General features: G+C 41.7%; 1 protein-coding gene across 1 annotated transcript in view; it reads left to right on the forward strand.

Annotated features, from left to right (window-relative positions):
* Positions 1-20,557, forward strand: part of ANTXR1 (ANTXR cell adhesion molecule 1) — a 258,255-nt gene that overhangs the window by 7,563 nt on the left and 230,135 nt on the right. The window contains exon 2 of the mRNA XM_061432860.1: positions 20,327-20,398. Within this exon, the coding sequence (XP_061288844.1) occupies positions 20,327-20,398 (72 nt within the window). The remainder of the gene's footprint in view (positions 1-20,326; positions 20,399-20,557) is intronic.

Consider the following 20,557-nt stretch of genomic DNA (forward strand, 5'->3'; position numbering starts at 1 on the left):
CAGGCATCTCTGACTCACGATCTATGCACAGAGATGAAAAGAATCTAAGCATGCAGGAGAACATTGACTCAGTCAGTGCAGTTTATGGTATGCCATGGTAACAAAAAATCCCCCAAATCACAGTGACACAAAACAGCAAAGGTATAAATCTTTGTAATTTCTGTCTCTGCTACACATCTGGTGAGGGGCAACAGGGGCTCTGCTCAGGGTGCTATCCTGGAAGCTAGACTGGTGCAAATTCCTCAATACTGGCTTTTACCATCATTGCTGCAAAGGAAGGAAATGCTGGAGAGTCTCTGGCTGGAGCACTGCCAATAAATTAATGATTTGTCCAGATTGAATCTGATGGGAAAGGGAAATTCAACTCTGTAGACATGTGAAATGACATGCATCCTTCACTCAAAACCCACTGGTCAGAACTAGTCACGTGACTACTCAACATCACCACCACCATCGCACCATCAATACTACCACTACCATCACCACACACGCAGGTGTGCGTGCCAAGTAGCTTCAGTCGTGTCCTACTTTTTGGGACCCTGTGGACCATGGTGCACCAGGCTCCTCTGTCCATGGGATTCTCCAGGCAAAAATACTGGAGTGGGTTGCCATGCCCTCCTCCAGGGGATCTTCCCAATCCAGGGATCAAACCCATGTCTCCTGCATCTCCTGCATTGCAGGTGGATTCTTTACCCACTGAGGCACCTGGAAGGCCCACTGCCATCACCACCAAACCAACAAATAGGGTGTGGAAAAATACCATCCTCCTGTTTTTCTAAAGGGAGAGGAAAGCCAGATATGGGTGGGCATGAAAAGTCTTTACTATAAACCTTTAACTATACACTACTTTTGCCTGAGTAAGCAAGAAAGGAGTAGTCCCTGGGAGAGGATATAAGGATAAGACTTCTGGTCCAGGGTCAGTGTTGATCCATGTCTTAGATATGTTCATCAACCTGGAATTACAGTCAGACACGACAGTTCAAATCCGCCTGTGTGGCAGTGATGGCCTCTTGTTCTTTTCCTTCCTTGCCCATTGCTCCCATTCTTTACATGAAAAATTCAGTGCAGTGGGCACGGGATTAAATTAGACTAAATAGAAAGTAGAAATGAAGATGAGACATGTTTCCCTGATAGCTAAGTATTACATGAATGTATTCAGAAGCTCAGAATCCCTTTGTTCATAGTTTGTGGACTATGAGGGAATTTGAAAAGCTGTGAGGGGAGAGCGGGATGCCCAGGTGGTGCTGGTGGTAAAGAACCCATCTACCAATACAGGAGATGCCTGAGACAAGGGTTCGATCCCTGGGTCGAGACTATCCCCTGGAAGAGATAAGGCAACTGACTCTAGCATTCTTGCCTGGAGAATCCCATGGACAGAATAGTCTGTGGGCTACAGTCCGTAGGGTCGCAGAGTGTTGGCTGCAACGGAAGTGACTTGGCACCCCTGTACACCAGGGGAGAGCAGCCCCTGGAACACTGAGGCAGCCAGGCTCAGAGGATGCTGTGTGTTGCAGAGGCTAATTCCGACCTTGAATCAAGAGTATCTGGGTTCCAACCAAATGTGTTTCTCAGTGAAGGTGTCATTGCCATTTTCAGTGGACAGTTCTTCACTGAGAGGGACTGTAGGATGCTTAGCATTTCTGATCATTCCTTTGTAAATGCCGTGAGCTTCTAGTCATTGTGACACTCAATAAATAAATACCTCTACGTATATCCCTAAATGCCTTCCTTGAGGTGGTACCACCCTGGTTGAGAACTCCTGACTGAAAGAAAGCAGGTAGAGCAAGGCATGCCAGTGATACTGATTTTAGGCATCGTAGGACTACATCTGATGAGGAAGAGCATTTATCTACAGGAGGAACCAGAGGGCCAGTGGAAACTGCTGACCTTGGAAATGAATGTGCTCAACCAGTGGTTCTCAACTAGGGACCAGATCAGAACCTTAAGGGTCAAGGGCAGGCTTGTATCTTTTGGAAAATTTCCCAAGTGATTGTGATGTAGTTCTTTCCCTCCCACAATAAATCATGAGAGTGAACAGAAAGACCAGAAAAGCTGTCCTATAGTGATGGCCTTGTTCCTCTCTCATGCGGATGTGGCTAAGGAAGCAGACACCTGATAACTGAATGCCAAGCAGAGTTCTTACTTTAGATGGTGGTATGGAAGGCTCAACATGATATAGCGAAGGAAGAGCCAAGGTCACAAATAAGCCATGCTTTGCCCTGCTGTGTTGGCAGGTCCTGCGTGTGTGCATACACATGGAGGCCATAGTGTTTGCTAGGACAATCCTTTGTTCCCTTTCTGTCAAGATTCCAGGCAGGAAACATACCCCAGTTCCTCAGGGGCATGAACTGGACTAATCACAGAGGTTAAGAAAGCTGACTTTGGAATCAGGCATTTCTGGCTTTAGATACCAGCTCAACCTTTTACTAAGTTGTATGACTTGAACAGATTTTTTAGCCTTTCCGAACCTCAGTCTTCTCATTAATAAAACAGGTATTAAAACTACTGCCTCACAGAAGTATCCTGAAGATTAAATAATATTCAATTAAAACCCTTAATGAAGCATTTGGTATGTGAGTGTCCTAGATGATGATAATGGTGGTGGTGATGGTGGTGACAGTACAGTGGTGGTGATGGGGATGATGGTGGAGGGGGCGACAGTGATGGTGAAGATGGTGTTGATGGCGATTGCAGTGGTGATGGGGATGATGGTGGAGGGGGCGACAGTGACGGTGAAGATGGTGTTGATGGCGATTGCAGTGGTGATGGGGATGATGGTGGAGGGGGTGACAGTGATGGTGAAGATGGTATTGATGGTGATTGCAGTGGTGATAGTGATGATGATAGTGATGATGTGATGGTGGTGGTGATGGTGACAGTGATGGTATTGATGGTGATGGTAGTGTGATCAAGATAATGGTATTATTGATGATGTGATGGTGGTGGTGGTGATGATGGTATTGGTGGTGGTATTACTGATGATGGTATTGGTGGTGGTGATGGTGATGATGGTATTGATGATGATGGTAGAGGTGATAATGATTATAGTATTATTGATGATGTAGCAGTCGTGGTGGTGGTCGTGGTGATGACAGTGATGCTGGTGGTGGTAATGGTGGTAATTACCCCTAGAGGAAATGGATGTGTTCTTCTAACAAAAGACATCTCCTTAGATTATAAATTGGACTTCCTGTCTAGGGTAAGGAGTACATCAGTTCCATTCAGTATTTATCAAACTTTGCTAAATGTATCAGATTACAAAATGCCTATGACATGTTCCTGGCTCTAAAGGATTTCACAGTTTAGCAGAAGAGACAAAGGGCTAGGGAAACAGAGTTGGTGAAATAATGAATTTTGATTGAGATTAGAGAGGTTTAGGAGATTTTCTAGAGAAGGTAACCGGATCCAGGACTTGAACCTCAGGCAGGGTTTTTCCAGGTGACAAAGTAAAGAAAAAAACATCGATGCCCAAGGAGCAACACAAGAAGGTGAAATGACACATACTCTTTGTGATGTAAGCATGACAGTGAGGGTGACAGAAAAAGAATCTGGGAAGAGCAGGATTTTTCATATCAACAGTAGGTTATGGAATTATGTTGGGGGAATGGGAAAAAAAGAACAAATGAAATTGAGTGACTTTGTAGGGTGGAGTACCAGGACTTGATGAGCAGTTGGCTGTGAGTGAGTGAGAAGAAAGAGCTATGAGGGGAAGGAGTAGGTTTCAGAAGAAAAGAGGAGTTTGGTGTGGACATGTTGAGTCTGAACACGTAGGACATTTGGGTGAAGGTATTGAGTAGGCAGTTGGATTTATACCCTGTAACTGGGGGAAAAAAAAAAGACTTGAGAGTTGTCAGCCCAAGAGTAGTAGATGAAAATATGGATATGATAATAAATAATATGGAGATAATATCAAGATAATATCAGGGTTAAAAAATGTCAAGGAGAGGTGGTGTTTAATGAGGAAGATGGCCAGGGTCCAACCTCCAGGAATTGCCAAAAGGAATGTCTGGGCCAAAGAAGAAACTCCATTAACTAGAGTTGAGAAGAATTCGCCAGAACAGTTAGAAGAGAAACAGCTAAGAACTGTTACCACTGAGGCCAGGAGAGAGAGAATTTCAGTGGAGGGATGACGAACTAGATGTTTTCCCCCTAAAATCATCATCTCCGTTCCTAGTCTTGGGGGCAGCATCACCCATAGATCTAACCACGTAAGCCAAAAGGCTGGGATGAATCCTCTTATACTCCTAAGCCTGGCAGTGTCTGCTCCCACATCTCTGCTTTGTCATCTCCTTGCTGTGCTGTGCTTAGTTGCTCAGTCGTGTCCAACTCTTTGCAACCCCATGAATTGTAGCGTGCCAGGCTGCTCTATCCATGGGGATTCTTCAGGCAAGAATACTGGAGTCAGTTGCCATGCCCTCCTCCAGGGGTCTTCCCAACCCAGGGATTGAACCCAGGTCTCCTGCATTGCAGGCGGATTCTTTACCATCTGGGCCACCAGTGAAGCCCTATCATTACCTTAGTTCAGGCCATTTCCCACCCAGTTCATGGAAATGTTCTCTAAATTGGTCTCTTTACCTCCTCTTTTTTTTTAACCTTTCCCCCTGGGGCTTTGCAGGTGGCTCAGTGGTAAGAATCCGCCTGACAATGCAGAAGATGTAGGAGACATGGATTGGATCCCTGGGTCAGGAAGATTCCCTGGAGTAGGAAATGTCAACTCATTCCAATATTCTTACCCAGAAAATTCTGTGGACAGGGAAGCCTGGCAGATTACAGTTCATGAAGTTCCTAAGAGTCGACACACCTGAGCATGTACACACTACTCTATAGTCTTGACATTGGTACCAAGTTGATCTTTTCATCTCCCCCACTCCTTCAACTTCTAAATACTCCCCAAGTTCTTTCAGTATAAAATGTGAACTCCTTAGCAAGGGATTCTAGAGCTTTTTTGCTCTGATTACTATGTGTTGCCCTTAGTTTCATCTCTTACCACACCCAACACCCTTGCAATTTCCAACAAAACTGTTGGTGTGCAGTTCCCTGAACTAACCCCATGCTCTTTCTTGCCTTTAGCTTTAGTGACCTCATCACCATTTCCATCTTTGTATAGGTGATACCCTCATAACTTTTGAGATGATACTGGCATTTCTTCCCTTCCTGTCACTAGCTGTGGGCTCACAGTGGTACAGAAAAATTGAAAATAGTCATCTCTTTACATATCATCTTCATTCTACATTTGTTCTTTATTCAGAGTCTCTCAACCCTGTAACAGCTCATATCACATAGTAAGCAGCAGAGGGGTCCATTATCAAGGCATGGAGAAGAATAACCCTTGGTGTGTGTCCTCTGAGGTCTCATTCAGTGGCCTTATCTTCTTTTCCTCATACCCTGCTGCTTAACCATATACAGCTCATTCCTGTAGGAATCACCTAGAACAGGACTTCGCCAACACCTTTTGGCAAAAGGATTATGATCAGAATCTTAACCATCATTATTTACATAAAATGTTGTGTTAGTCACTCAGTTCAGTTCAGTTCAGTTGCTCAGTCGTGTCCGACTCTTTGCGACCCCATGAATCACAGCATGCCAGGCCTCCCTGTCCATTACCAACTCCCAGAGTTCACTCAGACTCTGTCGTCTGTCTGTCTGTCTGTCTGTCACTCAGCCATCTCATCCTCTGTCGTCCCCTTCTCCTCCTGCCCCCAATCCCTCCCAGCATCAGAGTCTTTTCCAATGAGTCAACTCTTCGCATGAGGTGGCCAAAGTACTGGAGTTTCAGCTTTAGCATCATTCCTTCCAAAGAAATCCCAGGGCTGATCTCCTTTAGAATGGACTGGTTGGATCTCCTTGCAGTCCAAGGGAACTCAGTTGTGTCCTATTCTTTGCGACTCCATGGACTGTAGCCCACCAGACTCCTCTGTCTATGAAATTCTCCAGGCAAGAATACTGGAGTGGGTTGCCATGCCCTTCTCCAGGGGATCTTCCCGGCCCAGGGATTTGAACCTGGGTCTCACACATTGCAGGCATATTCTTTACCATCTGAGCCACCATAAACGATAATGCAAATATCAAGTTTATGGAAACTATATAGAAAATTAAAAAAAAAGAAATATCCTAACTCAACTACACTCCAGTCACAATAATAAGCAATATAAGGTCAAAGGAAGTACAAAATGCCATTGGACAGCCATAATCTAACCATAAGTAAATGGATGGTACATTCCAGTTCATTCCTCGCCTGTGCTTGTCCCAGTATAATTATTAGTGGCTTCCTAGTTTACTCTTGAAAGTGTTTCAGTTTGGATTTTAAATTATATGGTCATCCTGATTATTGACTGTCATAAAAGACACTATCAAAGGAACACAAGAGGATTGAAGGCCAAACAGGTGAATCCTCTGATACACCTTATTCCATTAAAATGGGCAATCAGTTTGGCACTTCTGATTCCACTCAAGTACACCAATTTTAACCTTGCCCTGGCATCCCCATTCCCAAATTTTCATAAAAATGTGTGGAACTTCTGCAGTACTTCTCGCTAACTTAGCAGCCTAACACTACGAATTGTAATCGTATGCTTCCTCCCTCCATGGGGAGGCAGTGTTGCACAGGTGTTAGGAGTACAGGCTTAAACACTGGAAAGACTGGAGGAGAGTAGTGTTTGGACTAAGAGCATGGACTCTAGGGTCCTTATCCCAACCCTACCACTCACTAGTGTGCCCTTGAATGAGTTACTTATTCTCTTTGTGAACTAGGTTTCCTCATCTGTGAAAAGGGACCTAATAGTATTATCACATAGGGTTGTGCTCAGAGCAGAATGCTGCCCACACACAGGAAGTGCTCATTAAGTGCTAGCTATTATTAAATGGCTTCTCTGGTGGCTCAGTTGGTAACGAATCCACCTGCAATGCAGGAGACACGGGTTTGATCTCTGGGTCAGGAAGAACACCTGGAGTAGGAAATAGCAACCCACTCCAGTATTCTTGTCTGGGAAATCCCATGAACAGAGGAGCCTGGCCGGCTACGGTCCATTGGGCATCAAAAGTGTCAGATATGACTGAGGAACTAAACCACCACATTATTAAATAGCAATGAATGTAAAGTGCTCAGCACAATGCCTGCTGCCTAGTAAGTACTTAGTGCATGTTGTTCTGTAATTAATCTTTTAGATTCTAAAGGACCTACCAGGCATTCAAAAATCATTTTGCTGCATCAATACATATCTTTTTTATTTATATATACTACAAATATATCCAGCAAGAAAGAACCGAGAAAGGTCCTATGCTGAAGGCATTGGTGACTTTTGGAAGTGTTGCTTCAGGACCTCATAAATGCAGAAATTAAGGTTGAATGAACTCAGGGGCTTAGTTTGAGATGAGAAAGGAAAGAAAGTTTGTTGATGACTTCTGAAAAAGAAGCTGAACACAGACAGTTAGCTTCTTACTGCCTTCCCGACCATCATCTAAAACTGTTTCATCCCCTGAAAGTCTTCAGAAGGCATCCGGGGAAGCCTGCGTCAGGTCCATGCAGGACGCCTGCGTGTCCGCCACCTGCGTGGAGGACAGCCACACTGACCTCCAACACCCTCGTAAGAAATTCCACTAGGAACAAAGCAGGTGAGCTGAGTTTGCAGGAGGTCCAGCCGGGTCTGCTTTCAATCCTGTTGCCAAGTTAGAAAAACATGTAGAGGAGGGTTCTGGAGGAGCCTCAAGAACAATCCCAAATCTGGAAGTGAAAGACTGTGACATCAGAAGAACAGAGGCCACCTCCACAGAGCCCTGCTACCCTGCGGCATCAGTATCACCCAGAGGCATCTGTGCGGGACAGTCGAGGGGAAAAGAAGCCACAAAAGAGAGAGCGCACGAACACCGGGCATCTTCATGACAGTGACTCCCTCCAGCATTGCTGAGTCCTCCCCACATATCCTGGGCCTCCAGGGAAATGGCAGTCCTGTCTTTGATTATGTGGATGCAGTAGGGATCAGGAATGAGGTCAGATACAGCAGTGTGAACTTGGAGTAGACATCAAGTCCAAAAGCCCAACATATGGCAAGCTGGAACTGATATGGCCCTGTCCAAAACAAACACACTAACCTTGCAAGGATGAGATTCCTTTGTGAAAAACGATGAAGAATTATTCCATTCCCTACTCTCCCCTAATTGATGGAACAATAACATAAGCTTACTTTAGCTATTAAGGCCAACTCCCTTCCCCCAAACTAAATTCTTTTCTTAAAAAAAAAATTTTTTTTCCATTGGAGTATAGTTGATTTGCAATGTTGTGCTGGTTTCAGGTGTACAACAAAGTGAACCATTTATACATATACATATAGCCACTCTTTTTTTTTTTTTAAGATTATTTTCCCATGTAGCCCATTACAGAGTATTGAGTAGAGTTCCCTGTGCTATACAGCAAGTTCTTATTAACTATCTTATATATAAGCATGTGTATGTCAATCCCAGTCTCCAAATTTATCCCTCCCCTCCCTTATCCCTGGTAACCAGAAGTTTGTTTTTTACATCCATGACTCTACTTCCATTTTATAAATAAGTTCTTTTGTACCTTTTTTATTTTTTAGAATCCATATATAAGCAATATCATATGATATTTGTTCCCCAGATTTAGTTTTTAGAGAAGTTTGCAAGTTCAAGACATTGCCATATATATGGCAAATATGAGACCCAGTTATACCTTCCCACATTGAAAGATGAAAATAGGGCCTACAAGATTTTAACAACTGAAAATAAATGATGTAACAAAATTCCTGAGGTGGAAGAACATGTCTATGGAAAGAATTTTCAACAGCAAAAGAAGTCAGTTTTAGCACCATATGTTTTATGATTTCAGTGACATTAAATAAAATAAGAACTTTGTTAGGTGATAAAATATGAAAGGAGAAGAAAAGGGACCTAAAACAGTTGAGGAAATATAAAATAATACGAAAAATGTAAAGTCATAAAGCCACCTGAGAAGCAGTAAAGAACTGACAATGCAGAAAATGAAGGATGAAGGAATGTTTGAGAAGTTCTTATAAGTTGAATAGGAAATGAGTTACACAAAGATGATGAGAGAGAAAATGATAAATAATGAATGACAAAAATAGATATCCAGTATACCAGATAATTTGCATTGCTAAAGAATAATCCAGAAGAAGCACTCGACAATTTGATAGAACTTCCCTGATTAAAAAACAAAAACCTGAAAATGTAGATTTCAACTCATCAAGTAATAATCAAAATTAATTAAAAGAGATTTGTACTTAAACATTTCCTGGTAAGAATGTTTAATTTCAAAAGCAGAAGAAGAATTTTATGAATGGGAAAAGATACAGGTTACCTACAAAGGTTCTGCAACATTAAATGCTGGAAAAATTTAATGGATAAAGTTATGAACAAAAATGTTCTGTCAAGATGTCATTTACATGAAAACACAAAGAGATTTTCAAATACATACAGATTCTTCTAAAAGGGGGAGTGGGGATAATTTTCTTTAAGAAATTACTCAGGGAGGAGGGAGGAGGGTTCGGGATGGGGAACACATGTATACCTGTGGCGGATTCATTTTGATATTTGGCAAAACTAATACAATTATGTAAAGTTTAAAAATAAAATAAAATTAGAAAAAAAAAAAGAAATTACTCAAAAAGTGAATCAGGGTTTTAAAAAACTTAATAGTGATTATATAAAAGAACTTCCAATGACCATCCAAACCATTTAAGCAAATATGTCTCATTAGTATTTTCATTAAATTTGGAGATGATATTACATCAACTAATAAGAGCAGTCTGTTATGAGAAAGGAACAGCTGAAAATAAGAAACTTTTGGAGAGAAAATATGCTGTTTCTGAGTATTCAAATTCATTGGAAAAAATGACCACCACAAAGAATATTACAAAAATAAATTCAACTCATCAAAAGACAGTTTAAGAAACTTTTTCCAGAACTCAAGCAGAAAGAATACAGACATTAAAATTATGAAACCAGAGGTAAGTAATACAAAGGCATAAAAAATTCCTCAGACATAGAAAAATCCAAAATATATACCACCCACATACCTTTATTAAAAAAATATCACTTGAAAGTATTGACATCAAAATGGAAAACTTTTGTAAATAAAGGATATGAAAAAGACATAATATAAAAGAAATAGAAGTAATGGCCTCAGAAAAGTTAATGTCACAGTAATGTTATCAATGAGGTTGTACAGCAAAATTTAAAAGTTAAAGAATGGATTCTCAAAACAGAAAGGGAAAAGTATAAATTTTTTTATGCCACATAGAAAAAATTGCTCATACTATATTCACATATACTGCCCCCCTAAAATGAAGTTTACTTTTATCTAGCTTACAAATCAGTCAATCCTAAAGGAAATCAACCCTGAGTATTCACTGGAAGGACTGATGCTGAAGCTTAAGCTCCAATACTTTGGTCACTTGATGTAAAAGAGCCAACTCACAGGAAAAGATCATGATTCTGGGGTCGCAAAGAGTCAGGCACAACTTAGAGCCACCCCAGTTCTCTCAGTCCTATGGCTGTGTGCTTGAAGGGGGCTCATTGTGTCCTCTTGTCTTGCACGTGAAGGGTGCCTCTGACTTTTCTGGCATCCATAGTACCATACCTTGTCTTGTCACTGTCACCTGGTGTTCATCCACAGATCACATTGCTGGCTTTGACTGGTGGCCTTTCAGGCTCATTTATCACATCTTGCTTTCAGACAACTAAAACTGTTGTCTTAACAACAGTTAACAACAATTTTAACAACAATTCTGTGTTGAATTTGCACCAAATGTACCAATACGTGATATCAGAAATATCTTTAGACTTTTCTTGCTCTGTGTGTGTGTGTGTGTATTGGAAAGGTAAATTAGTGGAGGTGAAAGGATTACATATTTTGGTCTAGTATCTTCCTGAGCATTCACAAGAAAAACACAGTTTAGTTTACATCTTGACACAGTATATGTGCATTATATACCTACACATAGTTAACTGAAAGTTTTACATAACATGACTTTCTGTCATGGTATACAATATATTCTGATATTTCTATTCTATTTCATTTTTATTAACTGTTGGCAACATCCCACCAAACTGATTTCCCAAATCACTAATAGGTTGCATTCCACAGCATAAAAGTCATTGCTGTCATAGCCTTCAGTGAGGTGGACTAACAGGGAAATTCCTTACAAGTCAGTACAGTGGGGCTGGGGTCTCCAGACAGATAGGAGCAGGGTGGGTACAGTGTTCAGTGGCTTGACTTGGGTCTGCACTGAAGACATTGGAGAAGGGTAAGAGTTGCTGTCAGCTTTTAGAGCAAGAGGGAGGCTGGTTCATGACTCCAGCCAATCAGAAGAGGACAAGAGCTGAAGATCTGGGCCCCAGCCAGGTAGGGTGCAGGAAGGCTAGGAGGAAGGAGAGAAGGGCCAAGGAAGAAGTGGAGTGGGGTAGGGGGTCAGAGGGGGATACAGATGAATGCGGGGCCAGAATTAATTGCCTGTTCTGCTCAGTGGGCCTGAGGTTGCCCTAGCCTTGCAGGATTAGCTGGGGACCTGGTGGGTCACTGAGGACATGAATGACTTCAACTGGGTGGGGCTGAAGAAAAGCAGGACCTGACAGTTTTATAATTTCCATCCTTACTGGGACTATGCTCTTCCAGGACTAAAAGACTCCTGGGTGATGTTTCCAACTGTGAGCTCTCTTTATTTCCCTTTCATTTTGCTCTGACCCTTATGCCAAGGAGAGGACAATTTAAACTCAATTTGGAGCACTTAATTCTTTCTGACTGGTTGTATCTGTGGCTAATGGAAAGAGCTTGTGTTTTTAAAGGAGCTCAACCACAGGGAAGTTTGGAAACTCATATAAACACAAAAGAATGTGTTTCAGAAACAAATCAGAATGACACCCAGGGTTCTTCTTTTGCTGTTACTCTTTGCATATGAGATCCTTGAAAGTAACTGAGCAGTAATCTGAGGACCAGGTCAAGTTCCATGCAGACCCCTCTCTGCAAACACACAGTGAATACACAAGATGTATTGACTTTCTTATCAGGCTCCAAACCTTGGAGAGGGCCTAGAAAAACAAAAATAAGTAAGGAGCCCTGGATCTGCTCCCAGCAATTACCTTCTCAGGGGACCAGTGGCTTCGCCTCCTTGTGGTCTGGGGAACCCTTCTGAAAGCCAAGCAGAAAGTGATGTGAAGAGGAGGTGACTGATTTTGAGTGGATCCAGATATTATAAGTGAATCTTCAAGCAAAGAACTCTGTAGGACTGTGTTCAAGCAGAATTCCCTGGGAGGCTGCTTGAATTCCAAATTTTGTTGAGATATATATTTGTGGAGCCAAAGCATGAGCTCCTAAGAAGGGACCTGAATTCTCTACAGCATCTTGATACCCAGTGGGCTCACGGAAATCTTCAGGGGCTAGAATTGCATGAGTTAGAATTTAATTGAGGCAAATATCTGGGACATTTCACATCCACTGACTTGGATCTAAAACATGGATATTTCAACTCTTTGACTATAGTTTGTCAGCAATTGTGTGTTAAAAACAATTCTAAAAACAAAACAATCCACACAAGTTCAGTGGAACCTTAAAGAGCCTCTTGATGAAAGTGAAAGGAGAGTGAACAAGTTGGCTTAAAACTCAACATTCAGAAAACTAAGATCATGGCATCTGGTCCCATCACTTCATGGCAAATAGATGGGGAAGAAATGGAAAGGGTGACAAACTTTATTTATTTATTTATTTATTTAGGGGAGCTCCAAAATCAGTGCAGATGGTGAGTACAGCCATGAAGTTAAAAGACGCTTGCTCCTTGGAAGAAAAGTTAGGACCTATCTAGACAGCATATTAAAAAGCAGAGACATTACTTTGCCAACAAAGGTCAGTCTAGTCAAAGCTATGGTTTTTCCAGTAGTCATGTATGGATGTGAGAGTTGGACTATAGAGAAAGCTGAACGCTGAAGAATTGATGCTTTTGAACTGTGGTGTTGGAGAAGACTCTTGAGAGTCCCATGGACTGCAAGATCAAACCAGTCAATCCTAAAGGAAATCAGTCCTGAATATTCATTGGAAGGACTGATGCTGAAGCTGAAACTCCAATACTTTGGCCACCTGATACAAAGAACTGACTCATTGGAAAAAAAAAAAAAAAAAAACCCTGATGCTGGAAAGGATTGAAGGCAGGAGGAGAAGAGGACGTCAGGGGATGAGATGGTTGGATGGCATCACCAACTCAATGGACATGACTTTGGGTTAACTCTGGGAGTTGGTGATGGACAGGGAGGCCTGGTGTGCTGCAGTCCATGGGGTCACAAAGAGTCAGACACGACTGGGTGACTGAACTGACTGAGGCAGGACTTTTTGTTTCTACCCTGGGGCTTTGGTAACAATGGCTGGATGAGCCATTATTGAAGAGAACATCAGGGCTCCCATAGCTGGGATGTTAACATCAGTAATTCTTGAACAGTCTAGCATGATAAATGAGATATTTAACATACTGTAGGGTAGAGAGAAGCTTCCCCAACCAACACCTTACTTCTGGCTGTGACCAGAAGTCCACATGGGTCCTCAAGCTTGAAAAGAAGCCATGTTAGAAAATGGACACACCATCTTGGGCTGATTATTCTGGGAGTATCTACTAGTTTAGATTCCAAACGAGAAAATCAGTTCACAAGGCAAAGTACAGGAGAGACACGCATGTTTTAACAGAAAGTCCAAACAGAATAAAAAACCCAGTGTATCTTTCCCCATGACAGAAGGGCAGGAGTCTGGTTCAGGGGGGTAGTTTTGAGATCCTCCATGGATGAACTAGTTAAGAGTTCAGAGTTAGGAGTCCAGTTGTAGCCAATGGGTGGTGGTGAGGCAGGGGAAAGGACCATGGCACCAAGCAGGCAAGCCCCTTCCTCCTGGGGATTTGGGTTAAAGAGAAATGAGCTGCATGCCCAACAAGCTTACCTCCATGCTAAAACCATAAGGAGCTGCCATGGGACTATTTCCTTCTCTAAGTGATTATTTGATCTTGGGGAGCACAGAGCATGCATATGTGGGTTAAGAAGGGTCAGTCCTGAGGACTAGAAGGATTCCAAGGTGCAGACTTACATAATCCTATATTCCTATGCTACTTTAGTAGCTGAAGTCCTTTGGGGTCCCATGTAACAAAAGAGAAAATAAAGTCAATGTTGTTCCCAGAATCTTTGAACATTATGTTTACCCTCAGTGTTGGAGGGAATCGGCTATGCACATCTCAAGGGTGTCCCAAAGGGGATATATTTTGGTCAAGGCTTATATAATTGTGTAAAGAATGATCATGAGTACATATGAAACAACAGGACAATTATTAGTAGAGTTGGGATGGGAGAAGCAAGCCTGTCAATATCCCCTTACCTCTTGTTTTATCTTATTTTCTTCTTGAGAAAATACAGCACCTGCCCATTGGCAAGAAAGTGTTCCAGATGGCTTTAGAATTTTCTCAACACTCCAGAATATTTCTTGGATCTTTCCTTATATCTAGCATCTAGAAATCAAAGATGAATACCAACATTTTCTAAATTTTACATGTCAGTCAGATAGAAGAATAGTGCAAATGAAATATTTTAAGATAAAAGAAAATGTGAATTAATTAACAGTGGGTGATCCTTTGTAATAAGTGTGTATATGTGTGCTGTCACTTCAGTTGTGTCTGACTCTTCGTGACCCTATGGACTGTAGCCCACCAGGCTTCTCTGTCCATGGGATTCTCCAGGCAGGAATACTGAAGTGGGTTGCCATCCCTTCTCCAGGGAATCTTCCCAACCCACGGATCCAACCCGCGTCTCTTATGTCTCCTGTATTGGCAGAAGGGTTCTTTACCACTAGTGCCATTTGTAATAAGTAAAGGAATGCAAATGATTTGTGCTCAATTCTTGAGGACAGAAAACTACTAACACAAAAAGGATTTACTTGAGACCCCTGCTTCTTTAGTAGACAGCCAAGAATAGACCCGCAACTCTAGTTCAAGTCCCTACTTCAACTCTTTACCTCCCTTCCCAGTTTAATTCCCTCACTATAGGACTTCTCTACTGATGAGAAAATCAGACCTGGGATGGAGGAACTGTGGGGATTCCTCTCCAGTCATTAGGTATCTTATCCTACTCCTCACTGACCAAAATTTCAGATGATACTTGTCTGGGTCATAACACAGCATTGCAAAACACAGTATTGCATTTCAGAAGTGGGCATAGATGACCAGTGTTCAAGGAGATCTCTTGATTCTAGTGGGAAAGAGTTGTAGAATTCTAAGTAGACTGTGGTTAATAGTCATGTGGTGGCTCATCTGAAGCACATACACAGCACTGAGCCAGATCTGCCAGACCCTCACTAAGACCCCCAGGACCAGAGCATCTACCCTTTGGCTGAAGAAAGGGAATCAGAACCAGTCTTTGAGATTTTAAATATACAACTTAAACATGTCCAAGAGGATGGCTGGGATTCTAATGAAAAACTTTTCAAAGCTTTAAAAGTTTAGGGCTGGGATATGCTCTTCTGGTGAGCTATTGGGAGACTCCCAGTTGCATTAAAGTCAGGGATCTACCATTGATTAGATCAGATCAGATCAGTCGCTCAGTTGTGTTCAACTCTTTGCAACCCCATGAATCGCAGCATGCCAGGCCTCCCTGTCCATCACCAACTCCCGGAGTTCACTCAGACTCAACGTCCATCGAGTCAGTGATGCCATCCAGCCATCTCATCCTCTGTCGTCCCCTTCTCCTCCGGCCCCCAATCCCTCCCAGCATCAGGGTCTTTTCCAATGAGTCAACTCTTCGCATGAGGTGGCCAAAGTACTGGAGTTTCAGCTTTAGCACCATTCCTTCCAAAGAAATCCCAGGGCTGATCTCCTTCAGAATGGACTGGTTGGATCTCCTTGCAGTCCAAGGGACTCTCAAGAGTCTTCTCCAACACCACAGTTCAAAAGCATCAATTCTTCGGCACTCAGCCTTCTTCACAGTCCAACTCTCACATCCATACATGACCACAGGAAAAAACCATAGCCTTGACTAGACGAACATTTGTTGGCAAAGTAATGTCTCTGCTTTTGAATATGCTATCTAGGTTGGTCATAACCTTCCTTCCAAGGAGTAAGCGTCTTTTAATTTCATGGCTGCAGTCACCATCTACGGTGATTTTGGAGCTCAGAAAAATAAAGTCTGACACTGTTTGCACTGTTTCCCCATCTATTTCCCATGAAGTGATGGGACCGGATGCCACGATCTTCGTTTTCTGAATGTTGAGCTTTAAGCCAACTTTTTCACTCTCCACTTTACCTTCATCGAGGCTTTTTAGTTCCTCTTCACTTTCTGCCATAAGGGTGGTGTCATCTGCATATCTGAGGTTATTGATATTTCTCCCGGCAATCTTGATTCCAGCTTGTGTTTCTTCCAGTCCAGCGTTTCTCATGATGTACTCTGCTGCTGCTGCTGCTGCTGCTAAATCACTTCAGTCATGTCCGACTCTGTGCGACCCCATAGACGGCAGCCCAACAGTGACAATATACAGCCTTGATGTACTCCTTTTCCTATTTGGAACCAGTCTGTTGTTCCATGTCCAGTTCTAACTGTTGCTTCCTGACCTGCATACAGATTTCTCAAGAGGCAGATCAGGTGGTCTGGTATTCCCATCTCTTTCAGAATTTTCCACAGTTTTCTGTGATCCACACAGGCAAAGGCTTTGGCATAGTCAATAAAGCAGAAATAGATGTTTTTCTGGAACTCTCTTGCTTTTTCCATGATCCAGCAGATGTTGGCAATTTGATCTCTGGTTCCTCTGCCTTTTCTAAAACCAGATTGAACATCTGGAAGTTCACGGTTCACATATTGCTGAAGCCTGGCTTGGAGATTTTGAGCATTTCTTTACTAGCATGTAAGATGAGTGCAATTGTGTGGTAGTTTGAGCATTCTTTGGCATTGCCTTTCTTTGGGATTGGAATGAAAACAGACCTTTTCCAGTCCTGTGGCCACTGCTGAGTTTTCCAAATTTGCTGGCATATTGAGTGCAGCACTTTCACAGCATCATCTTTCAGGATTTGGAATAGCTCAACTGGAATTCCATCACTTCCACTAGCTATGTTCTTAGTGATGCTTTCTAAGGCCCACTTGACTTCACATTCCAGGATGTCTGGCTCTAGGTCAGTGATCACACCATCATGATTATCTGGGTCGTGAAGATCTTTTTGTACATTTCTTCTGTGTATTCTTGCCATCTCTTCTTAATATCTTCTGCTTCTGTTAGGTCCATACCATTTCTGTCCTTTATCAAGCCCATCTTTGCATGGAATGTTCCTTTGGTATCTCTGATTTTCTTGAAGAGATCTCTAGTCTTTCCCATTCTGTTGTTTTCCTCTATTTCTTTGCATTGATTAGATAGGCCCGTTCATTGAGGACCTGTACTCTAGAATCATTGGCCCCTCTGGGAAGGCTCCTCGGGATCACATAGGGTCACAGGAATTGGCTGGAGGTATCTGAGTCTCAGGCCTGAGACACTCATCCAAACAAGGCCAGAAGCCAGGACCAGCTGGCAAAAGATCAGGAGGCATCCATGAGCAATAGAGACGTCTCCCCACGCTCTTCTTCCTTCCTTCCATCCAACTAATAGGTAGATGCTGGGGAGGGAAATATCCTTCACATTCTCACAATGGAAGCTTGAAGAAAAAAAGTGATGGCAACCCAGTATCCGAGGATGATGACTGAGAGATGAACACAGTGCCCTGAGATCCCGGGGCAGAAGCAATGAGCCCCATCTGTGTTGGTCGAAGGCAGCAGGCAGAGATCAAGTTGGCTCTTACAGATGAGTAGGAGTTTGCCAGTGTGGACATTGTGTGTCTCAAGCAGATGGAATGTATAAAGGCTGAGAAGCTGGAATAGAGAGTTTTACTGGAAAAGGTTTATTTTTCTGCATCTCCCCAACTCCCCACTCCTCGACCCTGTAGGCTTTATGCTGCTGCCCCCCAAAACTACTTGCTTTTCCCCAAACAAAGCATTTCTGGATTTATTAGAGGAGGAGTTGAATATTTTTTCAAATGCTGATTTGCCATCCTTCAAGGGATTGCCTGTTCTGATCCTTTGTCTATTTTTGTATTGTTTGCCTTGTTAACATTTACTTGTACCGATTTACATATACTAGACACTAATCTTTTGCCATTTATTTTTGTGGCAAACATCTTCTCTCAATCTCTTCCTCATCTTTGCTTTTGTCATCCTTATCTTTTGTCATCCAGAATTTTAGACACTTATAATAGTCATAATAATTCTTTTTGTAAAGAACAATTCCTACTTTTTGTATTTGGTTGAGGGAACTCTTCACTAACCTGATGCCATGAAAATCTTCTATAATTCACCCAATGGATTGAAAGTTTTGTTTTTCCTATTAGGTTTTAATACACCTAGGGTTACATTTGGTATGAGATAGCGATCTGATTGGTTGTTTCCAATTAGAAATCCATTGTCACTGCAATGACATGGAAGGGTTTATTCTCCCTCCACAGTTTGAATCACCTCTTTCCCTATGTATTATAGCAAGACCTTACATACACTGGGGTGTGGATGTAGTTTTCCATTTTACTCCATTGGCTCTACTCTTACATATCATGTGTATGAGGTTGCTATATTCGATAGGGCAGGCTTTCCAACTTTGTTCTTTTTCATTATTACCTTGATTACTTTTATAACTTTAATCTTCATTTCATTTTTGAAGTCAGTTTTTGAGTTTCACAAAACATTTTTTCAGAATTTCTCCTAGAATTGAAGTTATAGGTTAACTTGGAGAACTTCCATATCCTTATGATAAGTAATCTTGCAGTGTTTGACCATAACATATTGTATCACTTCTGTTCAGATCAGACAGACATGTCATTACTGGATGTGGGGCAGAAAAAAATAGATTTTACTCATAGAAGTGGAATACACTTAACCAGAATAAGAGTTCCTAGACATATTGAATCACAGAAAAAAAGGCATAAAATTTACTTTGCACAGATTCATCTTAAAGATCTATAAAATAGTCTGAAACAAAAATAACAATAACTTTCTAGAAGTTAAAATTAAGGTAGATGAGCGCATAAAAATAAAAGCTATCTGAAACCAGTGGAAAATGTTTTCAGTACAAAATGTCAGAGTCCAAAAAGCAAACTAACCTCAACAATTATGACAGGCAGAAATGCAGAGCTCAGCTGAAACAGATCCTTAATAAAAAGAAAAGAACATCGAGTCTACAGAAGAGTACGTTAAAATAGAAAAAGCTACTATGAAGTCAGTGCAACAGATTGAGTATGAGCACTATGAAAAATACTTATAAGGTGAATTGAAGCAGTAGTAAGTGGTATCAGTGAAACAGAAGTCAACTGTGGGAAATAAGCCCATTTCCAAATCTAAAGTGCTATGATCCCATATGTCTTAGAGAAAGTTTCCCTCTTTTTTTTCAGTAAAAGGATCCCTTTTTAATGATGAGGGGTTGTATCATTTTTCTTCTTTTAAGTATTAGTATGACTAGATACATTCAGTTCAGTTCCGTTCAGTTGCTCAGTCATGTCCGACTCTTTGCAACCCCATGAATTGCAGCACGCCAGGCCTCCCTGTCCATCACCAACTCCCAGAGTTCACTCAAACTCATGTCCATCCAGTCGGTGATGCCATCCAGCCATCTCATCCTCTGTCGTCCCCTTCTCCTCCTGCCCCCAATCCCTCCCAGCATCAGAGTCTTTTCCAATGAGTCAACTCTTCACATGAGGTGGCCAAAGTACTGGATCCTTAAATTTTGAACTATCAATATCTTACGGAAATAAATCACCAATGAACTAATTAGCATTCTTTTGAATTCCTGCTGGATTTGTTTTGCTAATTTTTTTTTAGAGACTTTGAATCTGTATTTACCAATGAATTTTGACTCTTTTGAGGAGTGGAATTTGTTTTTGTCTATTTGGGCATATAGTTTGTGCCAATTTCATTTGAATGAATTGGAATACTATTTCTTCTCTAATCAGAGCAATAAATTGCACAAAAATAACTATTCCTTAAAGCTGTGAAACTAACCTGTGAATCTGGCTGGGCCCAGGAATTTTTTTGACATATGAGTGTCTAGAGTAGGGGTGGTAAGGAGTCGGAGGTGGAGTGAAGAGAGTTCTTTACCAAAGTTTCTCAGAATTCTAAAATTAATTCTAAGCATCCTTTCAGGTAATTTCCAAAGTTATGGAAGTTTCAGATGGTGAGCCCTGTTAAAGGATAGATCAACTGTGAAAGAATAGAATATATGACACAAGGTAAAGACAAATGAACACCTGATTAAATCACATCTGCTTTATTTCCCTAGGTCAGGAAGTGTGCTGCACCACTGGAATGAAATCTATTACTTTGTGGAACAGTTGGCTCATAAATTCATCAGGTGAGAAATATGTAGCTCTTGGCCATAAAGTAAACCCAGCCTATGTTTGCTATTCTAATTACTGACTAGTTTGGGGGTGCTTTTTGACAAAGGTAGAATCTCAGACCTTGGAAGAGAGACTTGCCTTTGTTTTCATCTTTGCCACATGTCAGACTATTT

This window comes from Bos javanicus, chromosome 11 (genome assembly GCF_032452875.1).
Source record: "Bos javanicus breed banteng chromosome 11, ARS-OSU_banteng_1.0, whole genome shotgun sequence".
Classification (NCBI taxonomy): Eukaryota; Metazoa; Chordata; class Mammalia; order Artiodactyla; family Bovidae; genus Bos; species Bos javanicus.